A 23,132-nucleotide genomic window follows, 5' to 3' on the forward strand; every position below is an offset into this window, starting at 1 on the left:
CTCTCGAAGCTTATAAAGTTGTGTTTTTTTAAAGGTATAAAAGTTTGTTAGACTGTGACATGGCTTGCTGTTTGTAAGTCACACTTGCTTAGAAGGGTAGTACAAACACTACAGGAACATGGATAGGTGTAACGTCGTCGATTGGAATGTCCGTGACCTGGGAACATACATAAAGAGACACAGGGTGCTGTCAGTCCTGGGTGAGGCTCTACTACTCATGTTACAAACCTGTGCGCACAGACGGAACGCATTTAAGGGTAGCACGCCGCAAAAATCAGAAATATTGAACTTTCACAAAACATTACTAATCATGGAATGCGGTGTGCATTCCACCACCTTTCTCGAATTAAGTCATTCCTGGGCAGACATGACCTACACATAACCTGCCTTCAACAGACACACCTGGTTAACTTTGCAACATTATTGTCTAGAAAATGAAATACAATCGGAATTGTTCGACTTCAATACACGATGGGTGATGTTTGCATGCATGACATGTTGACGGTAATGCGACGTGCGACACGAGGGCCGAGTGAGTGATGAATGCTGAACTCTGATTTTTCTCCTGAGCACTTTGACTGTTGCTTGCCCCTACCCCCCCCCCCCCCCCCCCCCCGGTGGTCCATGGCTTGGCCCTTTGACATCCTGGCTCCCGTGGCACCAAGGCCTTCTGGCATCGAGGCGCTTTGATCTGTGATCTGGGGGAGGGGAGTTGGTGAGCTGTCACACGCTGCTGAGCAGGGCGCAGGGTGCACCGACTATCAAAGGGGCGTGGACAATGTAATTAAGGGCATGGCTTAAAACACATAAGCTAAAAATATGTGCTTAGCATAGTGTGCCACCTGACTTGTATTTTGCTGTTTCTGTCATTGCATCCAGACATATGATACAACAAGTAACATCATACCTACAACAAGTCAGGACTATTGGCTTTGTCAATGGTTTTTAGCTGCACAAGATAATCAAGCAGCAACTATGGCTAGTAAAGCCCCGGTGACACCACAACAATGTTGCTGCTTCTGAGTTTCAAAAAGTGAAGTGGCAATTTGAAGTATGCGCTATTCAATAGGGCGCCGTCACTCGCATCAGCGCTCGGAGTTTTGTGTTTTAAAAAGCAGACACATGGGAGATGTAAGAAGCAAGGATTTCCCTTCCCCCACAACACTCACCTGGCATGACATCATGCCGTAACTCCTCCACTTATGAGAAGTGAGCAGTAGGCTAATGTGCTGCATAGCTAAATACATATAAGGTCCCAAAGGCGAGACCGTTTGCATTGCAAATGCTTGTTGATGCAGTTGATGCTGCGCTCCTAAGCTACATCCTTGGCGGCACCTTCTGCGTGGTTTCAAGCACCTTTCAAACCGAGCTGTTGAAGCCTGGGCTGAGCTGCTTCAAAAGCGCCATGACCGCAGCTCGTTTTTGTTAGAACACAGAGAGCTGTGGGTGCCTCCCTGGAAGTTAAGAGAGGAGGAGTATCTCTGCAGGGTGTCTTTCAGAGGGGGTGGGAAGGTGTCCATAAAACCGAATGGGCGCGAGTGTGGGACACATTGTTCAGAGCAATACAGCTTGTTAGCATGCCCATTGTTTTAAACGCCCGCAAATCTTCGCCCATCAACAATTTATTTGAAAGGGATTTACATGAAAGAAAATCCCTGCCCTCTAGACTTAAATCAATGCATTCATGATTTTTAAAAAAAACTGCAGAGCTAGTATTGATTCAGTAGTTTGCTGTTTATTGTTAAACATTTGTTATATAACTATAAACTTGGGTTTATTTGCAGCACCCAAGTCACCTCCTAAGAATCTCTTTTTCAATGAGATACACCTGTGGCAATCTCGAAAAAGGTTTCAATATGCGAATAGCTCTAGGCAAGTGTACTTTAAAAATAGCTACTCATGAGGCCAACTCTATGTATATTAATCGGGCAAAGGCCAAAGGTTTGCAGCACAAAGTGGGCGCAGTAGCAAAGGGCAAAGTCTTAACGTAATTATTTTTAAAACTCTGCCCCAAAGAATTTGACAAGAGGACAAATGTGATAATAAATGTATTCCGCCTTGCCTAACTCATCACAACATGCTGCATTTCGAAATATTACTTGGTACAGAGATCTTATGTATACTGTAAATTCCCGGGTACAATGGCACTTTAATAACTCTGGTGGTTAATGCACTTGCTGGAAATATCTGTTTGCATTCTTCTAATCAAAGGCTTGACTGAACATGAAATTGCATTGAGGATAAATGTGCCTGCTTTAACGCACAGCATGAGACATGCACATCACAGATTTTTTTTTTATATATAGGGAGCTTTGTTGGTTACTGTTTTTGCTGCAGAGATCATTGTGTTACCTGCAGGTCACAAGTTAAAAGGTTTGTCATATAGTTTAGTGATTCATGATCCTGCATCAAAGATACGCATGAAACTACAAGGCAAACATTAGGAAACTTGCTGTGTTTTTTTCCATAATATTTTATTACTATAGGGTTGCTAAAAAAAGGTTGCTTTGGTTAATATTAAGGACTTATTGGTAAGTACTATATAAATGGTTGGACATTCTTACAATGCATGCATATTTTGTGCATACAAAGCTGGGAAAGGTAAAAAATATAGCCCCGCACCAAACTCCGCCCCCAGTCCCCAGCTTTTTTTGGGCGAGTACCTGCACTTATTTTTTTCCATTTAAAGCACTGTCTATTACTATGTTTGTTTTATGAAGTCTGGTCATATTTGTTGTAGTATGTTCCAGTGTTCAGTATTGGAACTTGTATTTCTGCTACAACTGCCTTTTTCCACAGATTTCGTGTCATTGTTTACCCTCCATTCATTGCGCAGCTTTTTCAAGCTCCAAAAATCCCCCCTTTCCAGTTTGACCAGGGGAAAGGATTAAGAAGGTGATTTATTGCACGTTCTCGTGAGCTGTAAAAAGAAGGCGTTGCAGTTTGCTTCCGGACACGCGCGCTGGTGCACAAAAGATGTTCATCATGGCGAAAACGCTGGTCGGCTGCTGGGTTATTTGTCTCGCACTGGCAGTGCTTTCTAGACGTGTGCGCGCGACGAGTGCGGCAGCTGTGTGCCCCTGCGCGGACCCTAAACTTTGCGAACCTATCACTGAAGTCAGAAATCAAGAGGTAGGGACCACTCCGCTTCTAGAAAACGTCTGGTAGGACTCCCGTTCATTATTCGTTACACATGCTTAGCACCTTCCGTAGTTGAAACAATACAAAAAGGCATGATGTGACAGGTTGTGAACCGGGTAGAGCGCAGACTAAATTTCGGGAACCAAGTTCGGTCTGGCGGGAGGTTCAAAGATCTTGTGATTATGGGCAAATCACTGAATCTCCCCATGCCTAAAAATGAATGTTTCCGTCTGCAATGTAGTTGTGCTCATGTTAAACCCTATGATCGATACCTTCGGGTCGAGTTGGCGCTATATAAAACTGCAAAGAAAAAAACAAAAGGGTTTCATTGTAGTCTACGGTTTTGTTTCTGTAAGTAGAATGAGAAGGATGAGTGTGTGTGTGGGGGGGCGGGGGGTGTTGGTTGAGGGGGAGTGCGCCAAAAACGGGGAGAACCAATCTGTAGCCGATTCAATAGTCTGGCTTGGTTTTAAGAGCCAGTTCACCAGCTGAGCCATGAAAATATTTGCCATGTAAATCGTGCAACAAACATCATGTAAATCTGATGAAATCTCTTCAGAATCCCAACTCGTGTATTTCTTTAACATGTGGAAGGATGTGCCCGTAGTATTTAGGAATATATCCCTGCATTGAGAGGCACCTGTTAACAGTTTTTACGAGCTACCGGTTGGAGACCCCTGAGTTAGACACATTCATGTCCCAACTTCCCTGACGACAATACAAATAGTTAATCAATATGCAAGTGAATTGTCGTATGCACCTATATGTGGCCTATATGTTTATTATACCTGGAGCAAGATTATAGTATGTTAAGTCAAATACAAGAGGTTTTTGGACAGTGGATTTACCAAGCTCACAATTTGAATATGTGATAATTAAGAACAAGCATTTACAATGCAATGGTCTCGGCATTGTTAAAGTTAGAGCTGTTGGCATTGCTCATGACATTCTTGTATGTTTTTGTTTTTAAAACATTTAAAGAAACAGCATTGTTATTTACAATGTCAATAGCTTAATCACTCTCCAATGCGAGACCTATTGCATTTGCACCCACACACAGAGCCACAGAGTGTTTCCCACTTTCTCATTAATACTTTGAGCAAGACAATATAGAGGCATTTCATTAAATGTTGGAGGTTTAAAATCAAAATATACCAGAATTTTGGGCAGTGGGGCAAAGTGGTAGGTGGTGGGCCAGGCCGCTGGGTGGGGGGGGCTCCATGTGCTTTGCAGGGGGGGCCCCTCAAGTTTCTTTACCCCACTGGCAATTGGTAGAAACAATGGAAAATAGAGCTGAGCGGCAATAAACTGGTGATGTACAGACGCCATGCGGCACTGGAGCGGATGCAGGCGGAAGGGCCTCTGTGTCACAGGTCGCGCACCGCCGCTCAGGGCGTGGCGCGCGCACCGGGCCGGAATGTCTAAGGATGGGTGACACAGGCACCTTAGAAGCCCCGTTTTCATTAAATACGGACAGTAGTGTTCTATGGACAGGGCAAACATGTATTACGTTTTGACAGGGCAGTCCGGGTGCTGCCAAGCATCTGTAACAGGGAAAATGAATATTATTCACAAAGGGCTCACAAGCGACGTCCTCGCTCTGTATATAAATCCGTAGTGTGACTCGGCCCTCCAGGCCTGCACTACAATCAATGTTTCAACGAGGTGTTCCGAAGTTCTAAATACTGTCTGTCGATGCCTCCTGCAGGAGCCTCCTTTTGTATCCCTCCCCTGAAACTCGGCGTAGCTTTCATTTGTGCAGCAGGTGCGGTGGCACCGGGGCACAGAGGCCTGAGGGCCTACTGAACCCTGGTTACGGCTGTATTTTGTAATTCAAGCAGCAGTAAAGGGTCCCCTTTCCTGCTTTGCGGTGAGTAGGGCCCATGACACAGTGGTTATGCTGAGTATACCCACAGAAATACCCTCAGATGTTCGAGGACAGGGCGGTTTACTATTCTAGCTCCAATGTTTGAGGGAAAGTCTTTTTTTGACCTTCACCATATTTTCAGTAAATAGAATAAAAATGCCTGCCTGTGCGTACATATGACGTGTTCGCTTGCACGCCCGTGGGCCATTGGCAGACTGGTGCTCCGATGAATGAAGCACCCGGCCCTCTGCTGCCTCCGATAGTAATCTGTATTATAAGTGTCCGAGCTGGTATTTTAGGCAAGCACTCCAGGCCCTGCCTTGTCGGACTATTCTAGGATTATTTCCCGGCTGAGGGCTTTATTAACCGTTAACATCACTCTACCCAGGAGTGAGGGACATGCCACAGATGGTGTGAATCCTTGCTCGCCAAATGATAGCTTGACAGAGACATGGGGGCGCAGCCCTTTTCCTGAACTTTTGGGGTCTCTCGATCTCCTTTGAAACGAATGAACTGTGCCCCAGCAGTGAATAGTCCCGCAGTGAGGTCGAGGAGGTAAACTAACGAGAGGGGGTGTGAGCGACACATTCCAAGAGCTGTCGCAGAGCTGACCGTCAAGATGATTTACACACCAAACCGAATCCCTCCAGGCACATCCACGCCGAGCAGTCCGATGCCGCTTTTTAGATAGCGCAGAACATGCAAATTGACACGCCGAGCCAACAGCAGGGGGAGAGGACGCCAGGAACACCACCGCCTTTCTCCGAGGCACAGCGAAAATGCCTCGGAGAAAGGGAGCCTCATTTTCGGATCTGGGGGCGTGTTTTGCTGTTGTCTCCTCCCTGAGACTTCTCGCAAAAAACACGCCCCCCGATCCGAAAAAGACGGGGCTTCAACGGAGTGACTGGACCTCTTCTCCAGTGGCTGGCCAGCATTTAAGAGGCCAGCCAATGGAGAACAGGAGCGAAGAGGGGCGGGTGCAAGCCCCTCTTCTCAATGACATTAAATCTCCGGACTTCCGGTCTGCCGACCGGATGGTCCCGAGACCTAAAAAGCAGGTTCCTTGAACTACAGTACTGGGCAAGGACGGCATAATTTGATGAAACCGGGTTTTGTGGTTGCACACTTGGCAGTTCAGCTATTAAATGCTGACCTGCTTTGTCTTTCTTGTAATTCTTTGCTCATGTTGGTACACCATGGGTTGCATGGAGAAACAATGTGAAAGCTCATCTGGTTTTGAGCTGTGGGTCCAAGAGTACCTCGACCTGAGCCAGAGACAGGCATCTGGCTTCTCTTAAGCTTTGAGGGGCTCTCCCACCTGTACAAGTCACTCAAAACTCAAGCTCGATACTTAGCTCTGGCCCCTCTCCAGGTTCTCTTCGACCCCCTAGCCCAAAATGAGCAGAGCTTTCATGTGGCTTTTGCCTGCCACCTACGCTCCTATATCATGTGGTAGGAATCAAAAATAAAGCATAATACCTTCGATGTCAAAAAGCAGAGGAAGCAATACCTGATCAGTGGCTGAATTGCTTAATGTGAATATAGACCACCTGGTATCAATCCTGGCTTTCCTGCTTGACCAAATAGTGTGATCACAGGCATGAGAGGCTGGCTCAGTATATGATGTACATTTATGTAAGTGGACACTTTGTACTGATCCAGACAACCCTTATGGTGATTTTAGTGGTCTAGACACTCTTAGAAAGCTCTCTAAGTGGTAGCTGTGGAGAGCAGCCTTCAGGCTTAGTCCAGAAGGAATGTAAAGCAGCTTGTTTTGCCAGAACGCAATCTTATAGGTATAGATTAAGTGAAAACGAACCACACAGTATATTTATAAAAATATGTATTTATTATAAGACACTCACTAACACATACAGATATCTCTTAGCTGGAGATATACACAATGCACACAATACTTTTTAATAGAAACAGGTAAGTAGCACAGAATACATAGTGGTCCCCAGGGGGAGAACAAACCATATACTAAAATAGTGGTATGCGAACCACTACTCGGGTCGAGACAATAGTCAGAGGACGAAGAAGTGCCAGGGACCCAATGAACCACCCAAGGAGAGTATCTAGGGGCCTCACGGAGGTTGTGTGCAGTGTAGGAACACAACCGCGTTCTCCATACAAATCAATGTGTAAGTCGCGGTTGCAGTTTTAAAGAAGAAATATTATTCCCAGAGGACCCTGAAGTAACCCTGTGAAAGACAAAAAGTTGGAGTGCCACCTCACCTGTGGATACCTTAGCAACCAGGATACCTGCCCCAGGGGAGCCGGGTGCATAGGTGTGAAGTGGTGTTAGAAACAGTTGTCTTCAGGAAGATGCCACTGCTGGAGAAGGTGAAAATGTCCAGTGGAACCCAAAGGTGGATTCAAGTCGAGAAGTACCTGAAAGCAGAGGGGATAGTTTATGCCACTTGGAAGTGAACAGGAGGCACGGAAGCCAAATTCCCATCAATGTCGGGCGTTGTAAGAGAGTTGACGGTGCCCTTGGACCTGCAGCTGTGAGGACCAGGCGACGCTGTGGTAGACCAGGAGCCATTCACGAGCTGTCCCACTTCGGATGTGGAGAGTTGAGGGGTCGGTATCCGGCGGAGCAACAACAAGACTTGGCAACTACAAACAACGTGGAAGTAGAAGGTGCAATGTCGCGACCAGCAAGGTCCAGGAGACTCACCACAAGCAGGGGAGTCAGGACAGGCCCTGAGCAATCAGGGGAGCCCAAAAGAATGTAAAAGTGACTCTCTAGAGGACCCACAGGCCAAAGGCACTGGAGTTGCAAAAGACCGCGAATAACTCACCAAAGATTCAGGCCCAGTGTGCAAGTGATGCAGTGAGATTGAAGATCTTGGTCGCTGGAGATGCTTGATGTTGGGGCTACTTGAAGCCCAAAGATCTTGGTGGAAGGAAGCCAACAAGTCTATGGAACTGCAATTCAACACGGTGCACAGGGGTTTGGTTCCTGCGGCTCAGACGAGGGATACTGGGATGTGGAGAACCACCACCTGTGTTGCTGAGCCTTTCATAGCCCGTAGGTGCCCAGGATCATCATCAGACCAGTCAGCTTGGTTGCGATGCTTGCAGATGCAGGGAAGTGACTCCTTTCCTTAAGGGAGATTCCTTCAGGTGTCTTGGGTATCCACAGGCCCTGGACAGGATCTGTATAGAGCACAGGCACGGAGTTTGCAGCAGACAAGCAGGGCGAAGAGATCAGGAGCAGCAGGAGTATTCCCGGTTGCAACCTTGATGCCCAGAGCGAAGTCCAGCGATGTCCAGAGTGCCCAGATGGTCGAAGTTGAAGTTGTGTCTGAATTGTATTGTGTCCCATGACAAATCTAGGGACTCACCCATAGGAAAGCCCTTAAATACCATAAGGAAAGGGTTGGGACAATACATGGGTCCCTCCCTAAGGAGGGGCTGGAGAAGGGGGAAGATACCTCCCTGTCCGTTGTACAGTTTCGCGCCAGAGCGGGAGACAACAGCTCCCTGACCTGGTTTCAGCTGGACTATGCATGGATGGCAGCAGAATGTGCCTTGCACACAGACTATGTGGCTCTGGCAAGCCCTCCTACCCTGCCCCAATACACTAAACCCTGATAGGATGCCTGTTGTTCTGCCTACCACTGCTCGAGCTTGGCTCAGCAGCAGGAGGGCAGAATCATGTCTGGTCGGCAGCAGCCATGTTGTGCTGATCGAGTCTAGAAGACTAATACCAGGAGCACTGAGGGCCTAACGGAGGGCCATTACATTGTTATGTTATGTTATGTTATGTTAATAGTATTTATAACGCGCACAGCTGCCCCAGCTAAGGGGCGTCCTGGCGCGCGACAAGATATAACACAACAGATACTAACACAAAACCGGGATAGAGGGAGCAGTTAAAACAAAAAAGTTTTTAATGATTTCCGAAATAACAGAAGATCATCGATTGCGCGGAGCTCAAGCGGAAGCGAGTTCCAAAGCGCTGCAGCTTTTATCCGGAAAGAGCGCCCACCAACTCGGCAAAGCCTGAACCTCGGGACTACTGCAAGCGCTTGACCCGAAGATCCTAACGAGCGGGTCGGTACATAACCAGACAACAGATTCGAAAGAATCTGAGGGGCAGATCCTTTCAAAATTTTAAAAGCCAGACATAGAACTTTAAAATGAATTCTCGACTTAATCGGCAACCAATGTAGTGCTCGAAGAGTGCTGGAAGCCGAGCATGACCTAGGCAAGCCGACAATGGCTCTAGCAGTGGCATTTTGAACGCGTTGAAGACGAACAATTTCTGCCTGATTACTCCCTATCAGAAGGGAACTGGCATAGTCCAGGCGAGATAAAACTGTTGCCTGGACCACCATCTGCCTGGTAGGGGGGTCAAAAAACTTAAGGACAGGCCTTAAGCCCCGAAGGACTCCAAAACAGCATGCTGCGGTTTTCTTGGTGTGCCCCACAAAGCTGAGAATAGAGTCCAACCACACTCCCAGATTTCTCAACTCCATTACCAGAGTAGGAGCCACACCAAGTTCCGGCGGCCACCATCTGTCACCCCAGAGATCCCTACCCTTCCCGAAGATCATAACCTCGGTCTTCTTAGCGTTAAGCTGGAGACAGTTGGCAGTCATCCAGCTAGCCACCTCCCTCAGCCCGTTCTGGAACTTGGGGGCGTCCACATCGGCATATGAGACCATATACATTGTTTGACGACATCAGCCAGCGGTCTCACGTAAAGATTAAATAAGGTGGGACTCAGTGAGGATCCCTGCGGCACCCCCAAGTCCAGAGGATGGAATTTGGACTGATAAGGAGGTGTAGCAACGCAAAAAAGACCGGTCGTCGAGAAAGGAACGGAACCACTGAATGGAATGTCCTTTGCTTGGAATCATACTTCCCAGTATGGTTCCAACATGTTTGATACCGAACATGACAGGGTTCGTTGCAGCCAGTTTTGAGATGGTCATTGCCTAATGACGCGGTGCCCCTCTATATATTATATGGCTGTCTCACTTACAGCCCAGGAGAATGGACTCCGAAGGCTGTAGAAGTATCCTGCTCATGCAGGGGCACCCTCACGCTTAGAACCAAGCACTCTGCATTCAGGATTGAAAAGGCCTGCTGTAGGGTGACTTATAGGTTTTAAGCGCAGTGCTCTTAGATATAGGGAAGCCTTTATCATTCTTAAGTGGTGCTAGCACCAGCTTACACAGGCTGCAATGGCAGGCCTGTAGAGATAGCTTGAATGGTCTCTCATAGGTGCCATAATACATGCTTCAGACTATCGAGGACCTCTGAGGTACCTATACCCTGGGTACCTTAGTACCATATACTAGGTACTGATAAGGGTACCCCGGTATACAATCTGGGATGTACCTAAGTACTAACCATATTAATTTAGGAGAGAAAGCAGAGAGACTGGGGTTCTGATTAGCAGGATCCCAGGCAGACTAGTCAGAAAAAGCATAACACCGGGCAAAAAGTGGGGGTAACCATGCAGAAGGATCCTACCTTCCCACACCAGGCACATATTTTATTTCACCGAGCCTCTTTTTTCTTCTTTATCACATATGAGGGCACCTTGACATTTATGAGTTCAGGGCATGTGCTGTACAAAAATCTCTTTTGTTTCACTTTATAGACTATAATGTTGTTCCAGCTATATAAGAGGCCAGGTCCCATACAGGATACATATGGGGGAAAACTGACTCACCTCTTACGTCACTAATGGGATGGTCGGCATGGTGTTGGGCAGAAAAGAATATATACGTCCGTTACCAACAGTCTGTTTCGTGAAACCTCTCATTACTTTAATTCAACTTCCTAATTTGATGGTAAGTTTTCACAATTTTATGATTGGTTTGACAATCATCACTGTATTTTGCAGAAGGAAGACAGCTAATAATGGAAATACCCCCACCCTAATAATATGACAGGAGATTTGTATTCTATTAAAGAGACAGAGATGAAGATTATGGCTGAACATCTTTACTGTTAAAATTCTAGCAGCAAAGATGAATAAAACGTTATAAAAGATGTGGAAAGTGGTGTCAGTGGTTCAGTGTGCTGGTGACCTCATGTCCTGTCCGCCAATCAGTGTCCGTAGTTATTATAATCAACTCTGCAGGGCAAAAAAATCTCCTCTTCTTGCAATAAAAGAAACAAACCATACAAACTCATTAGAGATGCAAACAAACACAACTGTATTTTTGCCATATGATGAACTGTGAATTTGAAAATACAGTCTTGAATTTGAAGGTAATAAAAAGATGGAGGTGAAGAACAAATTTCCCCCAGAAGAGACTAGTACCGAAGTTAAACTGGAAGAAAAAGAATAATTGTAACACCGGGGAGAGGTGGGAGGTATACTCATCCCCTCCATAATTTTAATAGAGTCCAAACCTCCCGTCATTTTAGTAAAGGAGATTCCCTAGGTATGTGGAATTTCTATAGCCTGACGCCCGGGACATATTGTTTGGGGTCAAGTGCAGCAAGTTTTCATGTGTATTTTGTCCTTGGGACAAGTAGGCTCAACTCCCTACAGCACAAACCCTTTGGCTGCTAGTTTACAGTATCAAATTATGGATCAGGGAAAGGCATGACCTGCAGTTAAGGTAATATTTGTGTTAATGCTGTTCAAACTTGTATTTATGGTTCATTAATGCAAAGCTTGTTAGGGTGAGCACTTTCAGTAAATGTTGTAAACTCAGACTGCACTACTGACAGTGGTTCCAGTATAAAAATGTGTACACACGTTTTCAATGTTTACAATATGAGGCTATGTATATTGCTCCCAGAATGTTCTCTGATTAGATGCAAATATTTTCAGAAGCTTGATAACAAGATTGATGATTCCTTGCTTTCAAAATAAAATGTTCACCAAAAACTAAAAAAAATATTTTGCTAAACTACTGTAACATTTTAGGTACCATTTCTTTGCATCATTATTTAGTATAATATGTTGATGTACGCTAGTATTTCCCAAAAATACTCATTATGGAAAATCAGTGTGACTACTTTTAATAGGATTATGGGAAACATAAAAATAATTGAAGGCACGACGGCTCCTTGCACGAGCAGTTCTGAGAGGGCCATAGAAATCAAAGCACCCCAGGAACAAACAAATACATACTCAAATTGGATTCAAGGATTCGTCTTTTAAAGGAAACAACCGTGCAAGAAGGGATTCCGGTTATCGGTCAGACTTCACTAGTTGACCATAGGTATATAAAGAATGGTGAACGCTTTTCAAACTGAGCAGGTAGAAAAACGGCCCAATTTTGAAACGAACTTTTCATTCTATAAAGCATTTATTATCTTGCAATAGGTGAAATATATCCCGGTTTGCTTATATGAACAGTTGAATCTATGTATCAGTGATCAACTAGAGCCTTAATTACAGAGGACCATGAATTATAGATGTTTTAATCACTGAGGTTACTATTGCATGTAGTCTTGATAAAGAAGGTCGAACTATTACTAAACCTTCGAAACGCGTCGACGCCAGTCCACCACAAACTCACCGCTATCAATTCACCCCAAATGCTGATGAATTTTGAAATATTGGGGTGTTTTTGTGTAGTCTTTGGTAGTGGTTGTGGTACCCAATGACAAAAATCTAATGTCTTTTATCATCTCTCGTGTTGTGTTTCTTATGAAAAGTTTTGTGAAATTGCTGTTTTAGAAATTTTATATTTGTTTTTCAGATGAAATGCTTTTAACTTTGTATCACATTTTTAATAAAGCCAGCATATCAATGTACCAACTGTAAGTTTTTGTGCCAACTGGTGTTTACAGTGTTACCTTGGAGTGAATGTGAAATAGTAGATTGATGAATGGTTGAGTTGTCTGTGAAGGAATTTTGTGGTAGTTATAATTTTTATTGGTACTCCCAGAGGATGCTCAATTTAGAAAAACAAAAATAAACAAGCATTGGTAAAGCCAGTAGGTCTGATATTGTTGGTCAGCCATTTGGTTTTGGCAATGTGTAACTTGTTTTGGCATGGTGTTTGTAAAATCTTATTGGTGTGGGAGGTGCCGGGCCCTCACCATTATAACAAATATTGGCAAAAACAAAAAAATGTTGGTCTCAAAAAGCACACATTGCCACAGTAATTGTTGGCACTGAACAAAACGACTGTGTCAATATGATTCTTGTGAAAGAACAGAATGCTGTCACTCACAGTGAAGCTAGTCGATAGACAGAGAGAGAGACAGAATTTTAATAAACACAAAAGGTCATGCTTAACACCAGACCTAATTAGGGGCCCAATTATTAAATAAAGTCTCAAAAGTGCACAACTTTTTTGAATTCACAAGACTTTACAGAAGTAGGCCAAGAAATAGTACTCCTAGAAAATATTTGTGAACTGCATTTTAACATGAGCAGATGTGCAGGTGTAGCTTTGCTCATGCGGAAATCTGCATTTGCAAGGTCACTTTCTCTCCATCCACTTTTTTCCCCAACCCTGGAAGAAGTTTTATATCTGCCATTGTTAGGAGTACATTTCCAACCTCTCCCAGTATGGGAAAAGATTAGAGAAGAGTTGGTGAAAACCCTTAAAACATGCAATTTATTAGGTTTGCACTGGCTCAAAAGGGCATTCCAACCCTGGAACCATTACAATTACCTTCAGCCCCAGTATGTAGCTCTGCAGAAACGTGGCGACATAAGGGAATTGCGAGTATTCAAACCCTACGACGGAAAGAGTCCTGGCATAATCAGAAGGGAGACAGTCGGAACATTACTGTCTCAGTCGCGCGTGTTCCGACATTGCAAGCGTAACCGCTTGCCTTAACCATGCATATGCCTTAACCACACATATGTAACCTAATAGGTCCTGTCAGTGGCTCCCACAGGGCCTATTAGGAGGACGGTCTCCTGTATACAGAGGCCAGAGACGCCAACCAGGGTGCCACTAGAAGAGTGGTAGTGCCTCAGCTGTATAGAGAGTTCCTACTCACATTGGCCCAGGACAGTCCCCTAGCTGGGCACTTGAGTGAGACTAAAACTTGGGAAAGGCTTTTCAGCCATTTTGACTGGCCCCATATGTCCCAGAAAAAATTGAATTTGTCACGCCAGTGACAAAAAAGGTGGTCACCCAAAGGCCCCCTTAATTCCACTCCCAGTAGTTGGGGTTCCCTTTGAGAGGGTTGGTATGGACATAGTGGGTCTGCTTGAGGCACCTACAGCACCAGGAAACAAATTCATACTGGTAGTAGTAGATCATGCTACCAGGTATCCTGCTGCAATTCCCCTTTGGACTACTACAGCCCATACAGTAGCAAAAACCCTCATCGGTTCCTTTACCAGGGTTGAGTTTCCTAAAGAGGTGATGTCAGACAGAGGTACCAACTTCATGTCTGCATACCTGAAGCACATGAGGGCTGGGTGTGGAGTGAAGTACAAATTCACTACACCGTACCACCCACAAACCAATGATTTGTTAAAAGATTCAACAAGACCTTGAAAGACATTATCATGGGACTCCCTGAGAAACTCATAATGAGATGGGTTTGCTTTGTTCGCCCTAAGTTGGCAGGGTATGCCCAGACGTGGGTCCCTTGCTCACTTGGCCACTGGATTCAAGCTAGCCTGGCTGATGAGGGGTGTTACCCCAAAACCGGTCCAAGGATGCTTGTTTCAGTTCAGGGAAGACCTGGCTTGGCAGTTCGGGCTGGACTGTTCTCATGAGGCACAGGGTCAAGACTGATTTGCATATAGCTGGGCCTGAACTGAGGTGGCAAAATGAGCTAAAGAATGATAATGGTTTCAACACAGATATGTGACTGGGGGTGAGTGTCTGAAAAGTTTCAGCGCTCCATCCATCATCTCCTTGTGTTTGCTATGTCTATTTGCCATGCCTGCTTTTTACTTACAGAGAAGTGCCTCAGAAGGGAGTAAGGTTTTCCCCCTTTGAACTTCTGTTTGGCCATCCTGTAAGGGAACTACTTCCTCTTGTGAAAGAAGGTTGGGAGAGGCCTGTCCATGAACCTAAACTAGATGTGGTGGACTATGTATTAGGTCTTTGCTCCAGGATGGCAGAGTACATTAGAAAGTCAACCAAAGATCTTGAGGCCAGCCAGCTCCAGGAGCTGTGGTATGACCAGAAAGCTGCACTGGTAAAGTTCCAAACAAGGCAACAGGTGTGGATTTTGGAGCCTGTGGCACCAAGGGCCCTCCAGGATAAATGGAGTGGATCTCACCATATCTTTTAAGAAGAAAAGTGAGCTCACCTACTTGGTGGAACGGGGCACTAGCAGGCACTCTAAGGGGGTGATCCATATGAAGAGCCTGGAAGTTTTCTGTGACAAGGCTCATGTGTCCATGCTTTTGGCCACTGATGAGGATCAAGAGACAGAGAGTGAACCTCTCCCTGACCTCCTCTCTTACAGTCCAAAAGATGGGTCAGTTGATGGAGTTATCTTCTCAGAAACCCGAGATTGGAACTTGGTCTTAAATCCCTGGTACTATTGCACAACAGAAGCTGTTTGAATTACATTATTGATTGTGCCAAGGCTGATTCATCTTCATTGAAACATCTAATATTTGAAGAGTTAGGGCGATCTAAAAACAGAGATACAGAATAGTATATTACATTGATGGGATTAGGATCTTACGATTTGCCTGACATACAGGAGAAAAAACTTAATACGCAATATGCTTACTACTAGGCAGTGGGCCCTAGACCAGCTACAAGCTGCAAAATACAATTATATGGATTTAGTGACTGATACTTATACGGTACAGAGTCAAGAATATTTAAGATCAAACCTACCTGGTCATAAAAAAGGAAAATTTTAAGATTCAGACTATTTTATATACTGATTTGGGAGTTTGAAGGGAAATGGAACCAGGCATTTAAAGGCAGACCAACCTGCCGGCTTTGTGGAACTACTGTTGAATCTCTTGTACATTTAATATGTACCTGTCCACAACTGTTGCCCATACGGAGGATATATTTACAATCCTTGTTTAAAAATGGTAACATAAGAACAACGGCTGGGGCCGTTAGATACTGTTTTAGGCTCAAAGAAGACAGTGCAATAATAATGATAACGTGTTTAGATCATGCATATAAAGCATTAACAGCGTAAATGTCCCATATAGTGGGAAACAACAAAGATTTTATCATAAGAGAATTGAATTTTATTGTACAATTGTGAGAAAATTATGTATCTCGGGCTTCTGGCACTTTAGCACGGAGTATATTGCTGAAAGTAATAAACCGAGCCAAAAAAACATAACACAGAGGTAGATGGGTGAACAAATTTTGCACGTCCTGCACCCTAGTACTTTTGTATATCTATGAAGTGAGAGATTGAGCCAAAAACGTTTATAATACTGGCAAATGGTTAAAAAATATATGTAAATTACTGTAGAAAAAGGAATACAAATTGCATTCACACCTGGGAGGTGTACGTTTTGAATCTCTTATGGTAAAGTAGGTGCATATATTTTGCCTAATCAGCACATTAGCACTTTATCATTGAAAAAGGAATAGACTGAAGTAAAGAATATTGTGATATAGTGGTAGATGGATGAATAATGAACGCAAACCATAGTGGGAACTTATAGAATTTTGTAATACAAAGTGTTTGTACTGACTATGATAGTAAGTTTTAATCATTGAAATTTTAAACAATTGACTATTTTTCTTTTAAATGTTTGCATTTTCATTGTAATCCATTGATTAATACAATAAAGTATTTTACTGCTACTACTCAGAAACCTTCCCTGCACAACAGCAGGCTGGCTGAAGCCATGTCCTGCAACAATTTGCTGAGCTCTTCTCCTTAACCCCTGGACAGACACACTGGTGTAACCATGATGTGGACACTGTGGACAGCTTGCCTGTCAAAACAAAGCACTATTGGTAGTCTGACCAAGCTCACAAGAGCAGCAAAGCTGAAGTAAACAAGATGCTGGAGTTAGGGGTTATTAAGCCCTCTGAATGTCCCTGGGCCAGCCCAGTGGTCTTAGTCTCCAAACCTCACCGAGGGTGGAAAAAGAGAGAAGAGGTTCTGTGTGGACTATAAAGGTCTCAGTGCTGTCACTAAGACAGATTCTTACCCCATACCCAGGTCTGATTAGCTGATAGATAAGCTAGGGGCTGCCAAATCTCTCAGCACCTTTGACTTAACTGCAGGGTAGTGGAAGATCAGCATGGCCCCAGGAGCCAAAGAGAAAACCGCATTCTCCACACCTGATGGGCATTACCAGTTTACCGTTATGCCCTTTGATTTAAAGAATGCACCTGCCACCTCCCAAAGGTTGGTGAATCAAGTCCTTGCTAGGATGGCGACCTTTAGTGCAGCCTATCTAGATGATATTGCTATTTTTAGCTTTACCTGGCAGGATCACCTGGTCTACCTGGGGATGATTATACAGGCTCTGCAGTCAGCAGGCCTAGCTATCAAGGCACTCAGGTGCCAGATAGGGCAGGGTACGGTTGTATACTTTGGCCATCTTATAGGTGGAGGCCAAGTTCAACCTTTACAACCCAAGATCCAGACAATTCTGCACTGGGAAGCTTCAACAACTCAGACCTGTCAGGACATTCCCTGGCTTGATTGGGCATTACAGGAGGTTTGTGAATGTGTATGGATCCATTGTGACACCCCTCACAGGAATTACCTCCAAGAAAATGCCAAAGAAAGTGAACTGAACAATTGGTTGTCAAAGGCTTTTGACACCCTGAAAGACAATGTACTCTGCACCTATTCTCAAAGCTCCAGACTACTCCAAGTAGTTAATTGTGCAGACTGATGCCTCTGAGCTAGGGATAGGAACGGCCCTATCCCAGACCAATGATGATGGCCAGGACCAACCTGTTGCTTTTATAAGCAAGAGGCTATCCCCAGTGGAGGGTTGGAGTGCCATTGAGAGGGAGGCATTTGCTGTGGTTTGGACCCTGAAGAAGCTGAGACCCTACCTGCTTGGGATTCACTTCCTAATCCAAACTGACCACAGAACTCTCCGATGGCTAATGTAAAATAAAAGGTGTAAATCCCAAACTGTTGAGATGGTCCATCTCTCTACAGAGAATTGACTTCACAGTGGCACAAAGACTGGGACTGGGACGGCCCATGCCAATGCAGATGGACTTTCCAGGTTTTCCACTAAATAATGAAGACTCTCTTGGGAAAGGTTAGTCTCATCCTCTTTCCTTTGGGGGTGGGGAGTTGTTTAGGAAAGTGGCCTTTTTTGCATTGCTGTCACCTAACTTTTTGCCAGATACCTGACGCCAACTTGACCGAGTGTGTGCTGGGATCCTGCTAACCAGGTCCAAGTACCGGTGTTCTTTCCCAAAACTGTGCCTTTGTTTCCACAATTGGCACACCTCTGGGCCACATTTAAGTCCCTTGTAAAAGATACACCTGGTACGAAGGGCCTTGTGACCAGAGAAGGGCTTCTGAGGACTGCTGCATGTGTTATGCCACCCTCAGGGAACCCTCGCCTTAACACCCACACACTGACATTGCAGTCTGTGTGTTTTGTCCAAACTCAACAGTCAACATGACAAACATCCTTGTGTGCCATGCCCACCAACGCTCCCTTTGGTATGGGTTAGTCACCCCTCTAGCAGACCTTACAGCCCTAAGGCAGGGTGCCCCATACCACAGGTGAGGGTATAGCTGCATGAGCAATATGCTCCTACAGTGTCTGTGCCATTCACAGACATTGTAGGTGCAGTGAAGCCATTTTGAGTACATGGGCTGGGAGTTTGTCATTACAAACTCCACAGCTCCATGATGGCTTTACTGAAAACTGGGAAGTTTGGTACAGGCTCTCAGGAACTGGGCTATGAACAGCTAGGGTCGTGGAGCTGGGAGGATCCCTCAATGTCGTGGAGTCCATCCAGCTGCGGAACCCTCGTGGTCGGGAAACCACTCATTGGGTTTAAGTGTGTAACAAACCTTCGGATCTGGCTATTAAGGACATGTTGTCTAAGCAGATAAATAATCAAACACCATGTAACCGAAAAAAGTGTGACTTCTAGTTTATGGATTTTGGTAAAGCCATAGGAAACTGATGAGAGGTCAAAAGGTAAGGATTTGAACCAGAAATTATGTCCATTCCATTGAAACTATAAGTAATGAGTGTGAAAAGAATGTATTGGGAATGACAGATCTACTTCTTTCAGCTCTGTCTCCAACAGCCAATCCCTTCCATCTTTAAATGTCTGAATAGGATGAAACTGTCCCGTGGTTTCAGATTTATGAAAGGACGAAAACCCTTACCTACTTTCCTGTTCGAACTGGGGTCACCAATTCCGACGTGGTAGCTGGGCGCGAGTGAGGAAGGCACCCGAAGACAATGTGTAAAGCGGTTGTGCAGCACTCACTCACACGGATTCAGCAATGCGCACACAATGGAGGACACTACACCAAGTCGCTTGATAAAACAAGATCTTTTATCTATCTCATGTCATTGCCAACCAGTTCATTTCAGGAATGATACGGATACTTTGCAAGGCAGCAGTAAATTCATTCGGGTCCTAAATCAGATAATCATAGGGCAACAAACAATTCATTCAGATAAGTGAATTAGTAAATTGCAGGGCAACAATGAATTAATTCAGGTCAAAACAGGTATAAATTCCTTCAAGTGAACAGCACCATTAACCTCTTGGCCACAAGCAGCTCATTCTAGCCCCAACACGGGCGCAACTTCATTTAGGGGATTAGTGCAGGAAATCTCAGGGCAACTTAGAATTCATTTTGGCTCAAAACAGGCGTAAATTCATTCGAGTAGTTCAACAGGTAATCGCAGGTAATTTTCAGGGTAACAGTTACTTCATTCAAATGACCATTGTAGGTGGTTTCCAGGTATCAGTTGACTCATTCAAATGACCATTGTGTGAATAATCCTCAATACACTCTCTCCTGGGCAGTCTTATATTCCCCCTAGCCCCAGCAGCGGGATAGTACGGCTTAAATGGGGCCTCCGACGCCCGGTTGCAATACCCTGGAGGGGAGGGGGGACGCGGGGCTGCCACTATCGTGGGGGGAGACCGGGGGCTCCCGGTCTCCTTGGAGACCCCGCGTGGGTGTTCCCCGCTGGCTCCGGGTCTCGCCTCGCGGTTGCTGCGGCTCCGGGCTCCCTCCTCGCCTCGGAGCCCGGGACCCAATCAGGTCGCGGCTTTCCAGGGGCAAAGCCGCATCCGCCAATAGTTGCGCATCTTGAGAGGGGGTGCGGTCGATGACGCAGCCGGCACCCCCGTCACGTGATGGTGCCCAGCGCGACCTACTCCGGCGCCGCGGCGGTGACTCCTAGGCCTACGGCGCGTTCAGGGGCAGTGCCTCGGGGGCTTCCCGCCCAGGCTTCAAGCACCTAGGCCGCGGCGGTGATTCCTGCAATTAGGGCACGTTCAGTCACGGCACGGGTTCGCAGGTACCTGGGCTGCGGCGGTGATCAGGGCGATTAGCGCTCGTAGGGCACAATACGGGGCAGCACAGGCGGAGTAGACCACCGAGGGGGCACAGTCTCATTACCAAAGCGCTATGGGGGCACAGCGGCAGTTCAGCGATGGGGCAGAGAAGTAGCGCTGAGAGGTGGCACAGCGCTCGACAGCAGGCAACGTATCTCCCAGGGGCACAGTTCTGTAGGCACAGCGCTAGGTGGGCACAGAGCTTTACCTGGAGTTCCTGTAGAGGCTCACAACGAACAGCCCACGTCGTCAGAGCAGCGCTTATCTTAGGGGGCAGCTAGAGGGCAGGCCTCAGTTGCAGGCTTCTGAGGAGGGGAAGGGGGTTGAGTTGGCAGGCATCAGAGGCAGGGTGGGTCCCTGCAGCACACTGGAGAGGGTCCCCTGGATTGCCCCCTCACCAGGCAAGATCAGCAGGCAGGCAGAGTCCCTCATCTAACTTGGGTACAACAGGGCCTAAACTCAGTCAGTCCCAGTAGTGTAGGTTTCTCCCCTAGGCCCAACCGCCTACGCTCCGGTTCCCCCAGGTCCAGTGGTGCCCCAACTGACTAGTTCAGTTTCCCTCCTTTCCTCTTATACCGCTAGGTCAGGTGACTCTCCTGTAAAGGCGGCAAAGCATAACTCCTCCCTGGGTTGGAAGGTTCCAGGAGCTTCCACATAACTGTCTATGGGACAAAAAGGCGGGATGGTAAAGATACTGTATCAAGATGTCCCAGCCTGCTCCTAACCACTAGTGTGTGTATACAATGGCCACTCCGCAGTAGCAGGGGCCTGTGGCAGCCATGTTATTAGGAGAGAGCACCTGCACCTCAGAACTGTTTGGCAGTGGTAAGGTGCCCAGAGACCTAGGGCAAACAAAAAGATGGTGGCAAAAATGAGGCGACAAGGGCAAAAAGAACAGGGTACGACCACCCTAGGGCTGATAGGTCTAACATGCTTCCCCCCAGCCGAAAGTGGGGAGAGCTACCCAACCTCTCGGGAGTTCTCATCACTCATGCGTGAGAACCGAGCGAGACGGTCAGCGTTGGCGTCGTCTACTCCGGGTTGATGTTCCACCCGAAAGTCCATCCCCTGGAGGGAAATGGACCACCTCAGCAATTTGGGGTTTTCGCCTCTCATTTGCATGAGCCAGCGAAGTGGTCGGTGGCCGGTCTGAATGATGAAGTGAGAACCAAAAAGATATGGCCTCAGCTTCTTCAGGGCCCAAACCATGGCGAAGGCTTCGCGTTCTATTGTTCTCCACCGCTGTTCCCTGGGGAGTAGCCTTCAGGAGATAAAGGCCACTGGCTGGTTGGCCTTCCTCATTCAGTTGAGAGAGCACAGCTCCAATGCCATGCTCAGAGGCGTCTGTCTGCACGATGAATTCCTTGTTGAAATCTGGAGTTCTGAGCACCGGAGCGGTGTACAACGCTTGCTTAAGGATGTCAAATACCTCTTGACAGGCAGCCGTCCAGATGACTTTACGGGGTCGCTTTTAAGAGGTCAGCCCAGTCAGGGGGGCCACGATGGTTCCATACCCCTTGACAAACCGGCGGTAGTAACCCGTGAGGCCGAGAAAAGCCCGGACCTCCGTTTGGGTTTTGGGGGGCTCCCAGGCCAAGATGGTCTCAATTTTGGCCTGAAGGGGTTGCACCTTACCCCCGCCCACCAGGTGTCCCTGGTAGACGACAGATCCCTGTCCAATCTGGCACTTGCTAGCCTTGATGGTCAAGCCAGCCCGATGTAGAGCCTGTAGCACCACCTGGAGGTGCTCCAGATGGTCCTCCCAGCTGCTGCTGAAGACAGCTATGTCGTCCAGGTAGGCAGCGGAGAAGGCCTCTAGGCCAGAAAGCACCTGGTTGACTAACCGCTGGAAAGTGGCCGGAGCATTCTTTAGCCCGAATGGCATCACACGAAATTGAAAGTGGCCCTCGGGGTGGAGAACGCAGTTTTCTTCTTGGCTCCGTACGCCATGGCAATCTGCCAATATCCTGACATCAGGTCGATGGTACTCAGATACCGAGCTGCTCCCAGTCGGTCGATAAGCTCATCCGCCCTAGGAATCGGGTGAGCATCCGTCTTGGTCACGGAGTTCAAGCCACGATAATCCTCACACAACCGAAGTTCCGGTGTGGTGCCCGGTGGGGTCGCTTTTGGCACCAACACCACCGGACTAGCCCAAGGGCTGCTGGAAGGCTCAATCACCCCCAGCTCCAACATCTTGGCTACCTCACTCTGGATGCTGATCTTGATATTGTCGGACAGCCGGTAAGACTTGGTTTTCACGGGTGGGCTGTCCCCTGTGTCCACGTCATGGGTACACAGGTGCGTGATCCCAGGAGAGAGGGAGAACAACGAGGTGTACTGCTCCAATACCTGGCGGCAATCCCTCTGTTGCTCAGGGGTCAAGGATGGGGAGAGGACCACTCCCTCCACCGATCCATCCTTCTCTTGGGCCGCCAGAAGGTCCGGAAGAGGCTCGCTTTCTTCCTCCTCGCTCCCATCCGTCACCATGAGGAGAGCAAGCTCTGATTGCTCGTGGTGCGGCTGCAGGCGGTTGATGTGGAACACCCTATGGGGTTGTCGGGGGGTCTTGAGGTCAACAACGTAAGTGGTCTGGCCTCTCTTCTCCACAATATCGTACGGTCCAGTCCACCGGTCCTGGAGGGCGCTTAGCTCTCCGGGCTCCATGACCCATACCTTCTGTCCAACATCCAACTCCACCGTCCGAG

At 46.7% G+C, this 23,132-nt stretch overlaps 1 protein-coding gene across 2 annotated transcripts in view; it reads left to right on the plus strand.

Annotated features, from left to right (window-relative positions):
- Positions 1-2,956: 2,956 nt before the first annotated feature.
- Positions 2,957-23,132, plus strand: part of LOC146834639 (di-N-acetylchitobiase-like) — a 149,737-nt gene continuing 129,561 nt past the window's right edge. Inside the window, exon 1 of one of the 2 annotated variants that reach the window (XM_085602109.1) lies at positions 2,957-3,132. In XM_085602109.1, the coding sequence (XP_085458235.1) occupies positions 2,977-3,132 (156 nt within the window). In that variant the 5' untranslated portion in view covers positions 2,957-2,976. The remainder of the gene's footprint in view (positions 3,133-23,132) is intronic. The other variant, XM_085602108.1, reaches the window with a different exon arrangement.

This window comes from Triturus cristatus, chromosome 4_2 (genome assembly GCF_964204655.1).
Source record: "Triturus cristatus chromosome 4_2, aTriCri1.1, whole genome shotgun sequence".
NCBI classification, from domain to species: Eukaryota; Metazoa; Chordata; class Amphibia; order Caudata; family Salamandridae; genus Triturus; species Triturus cristatus.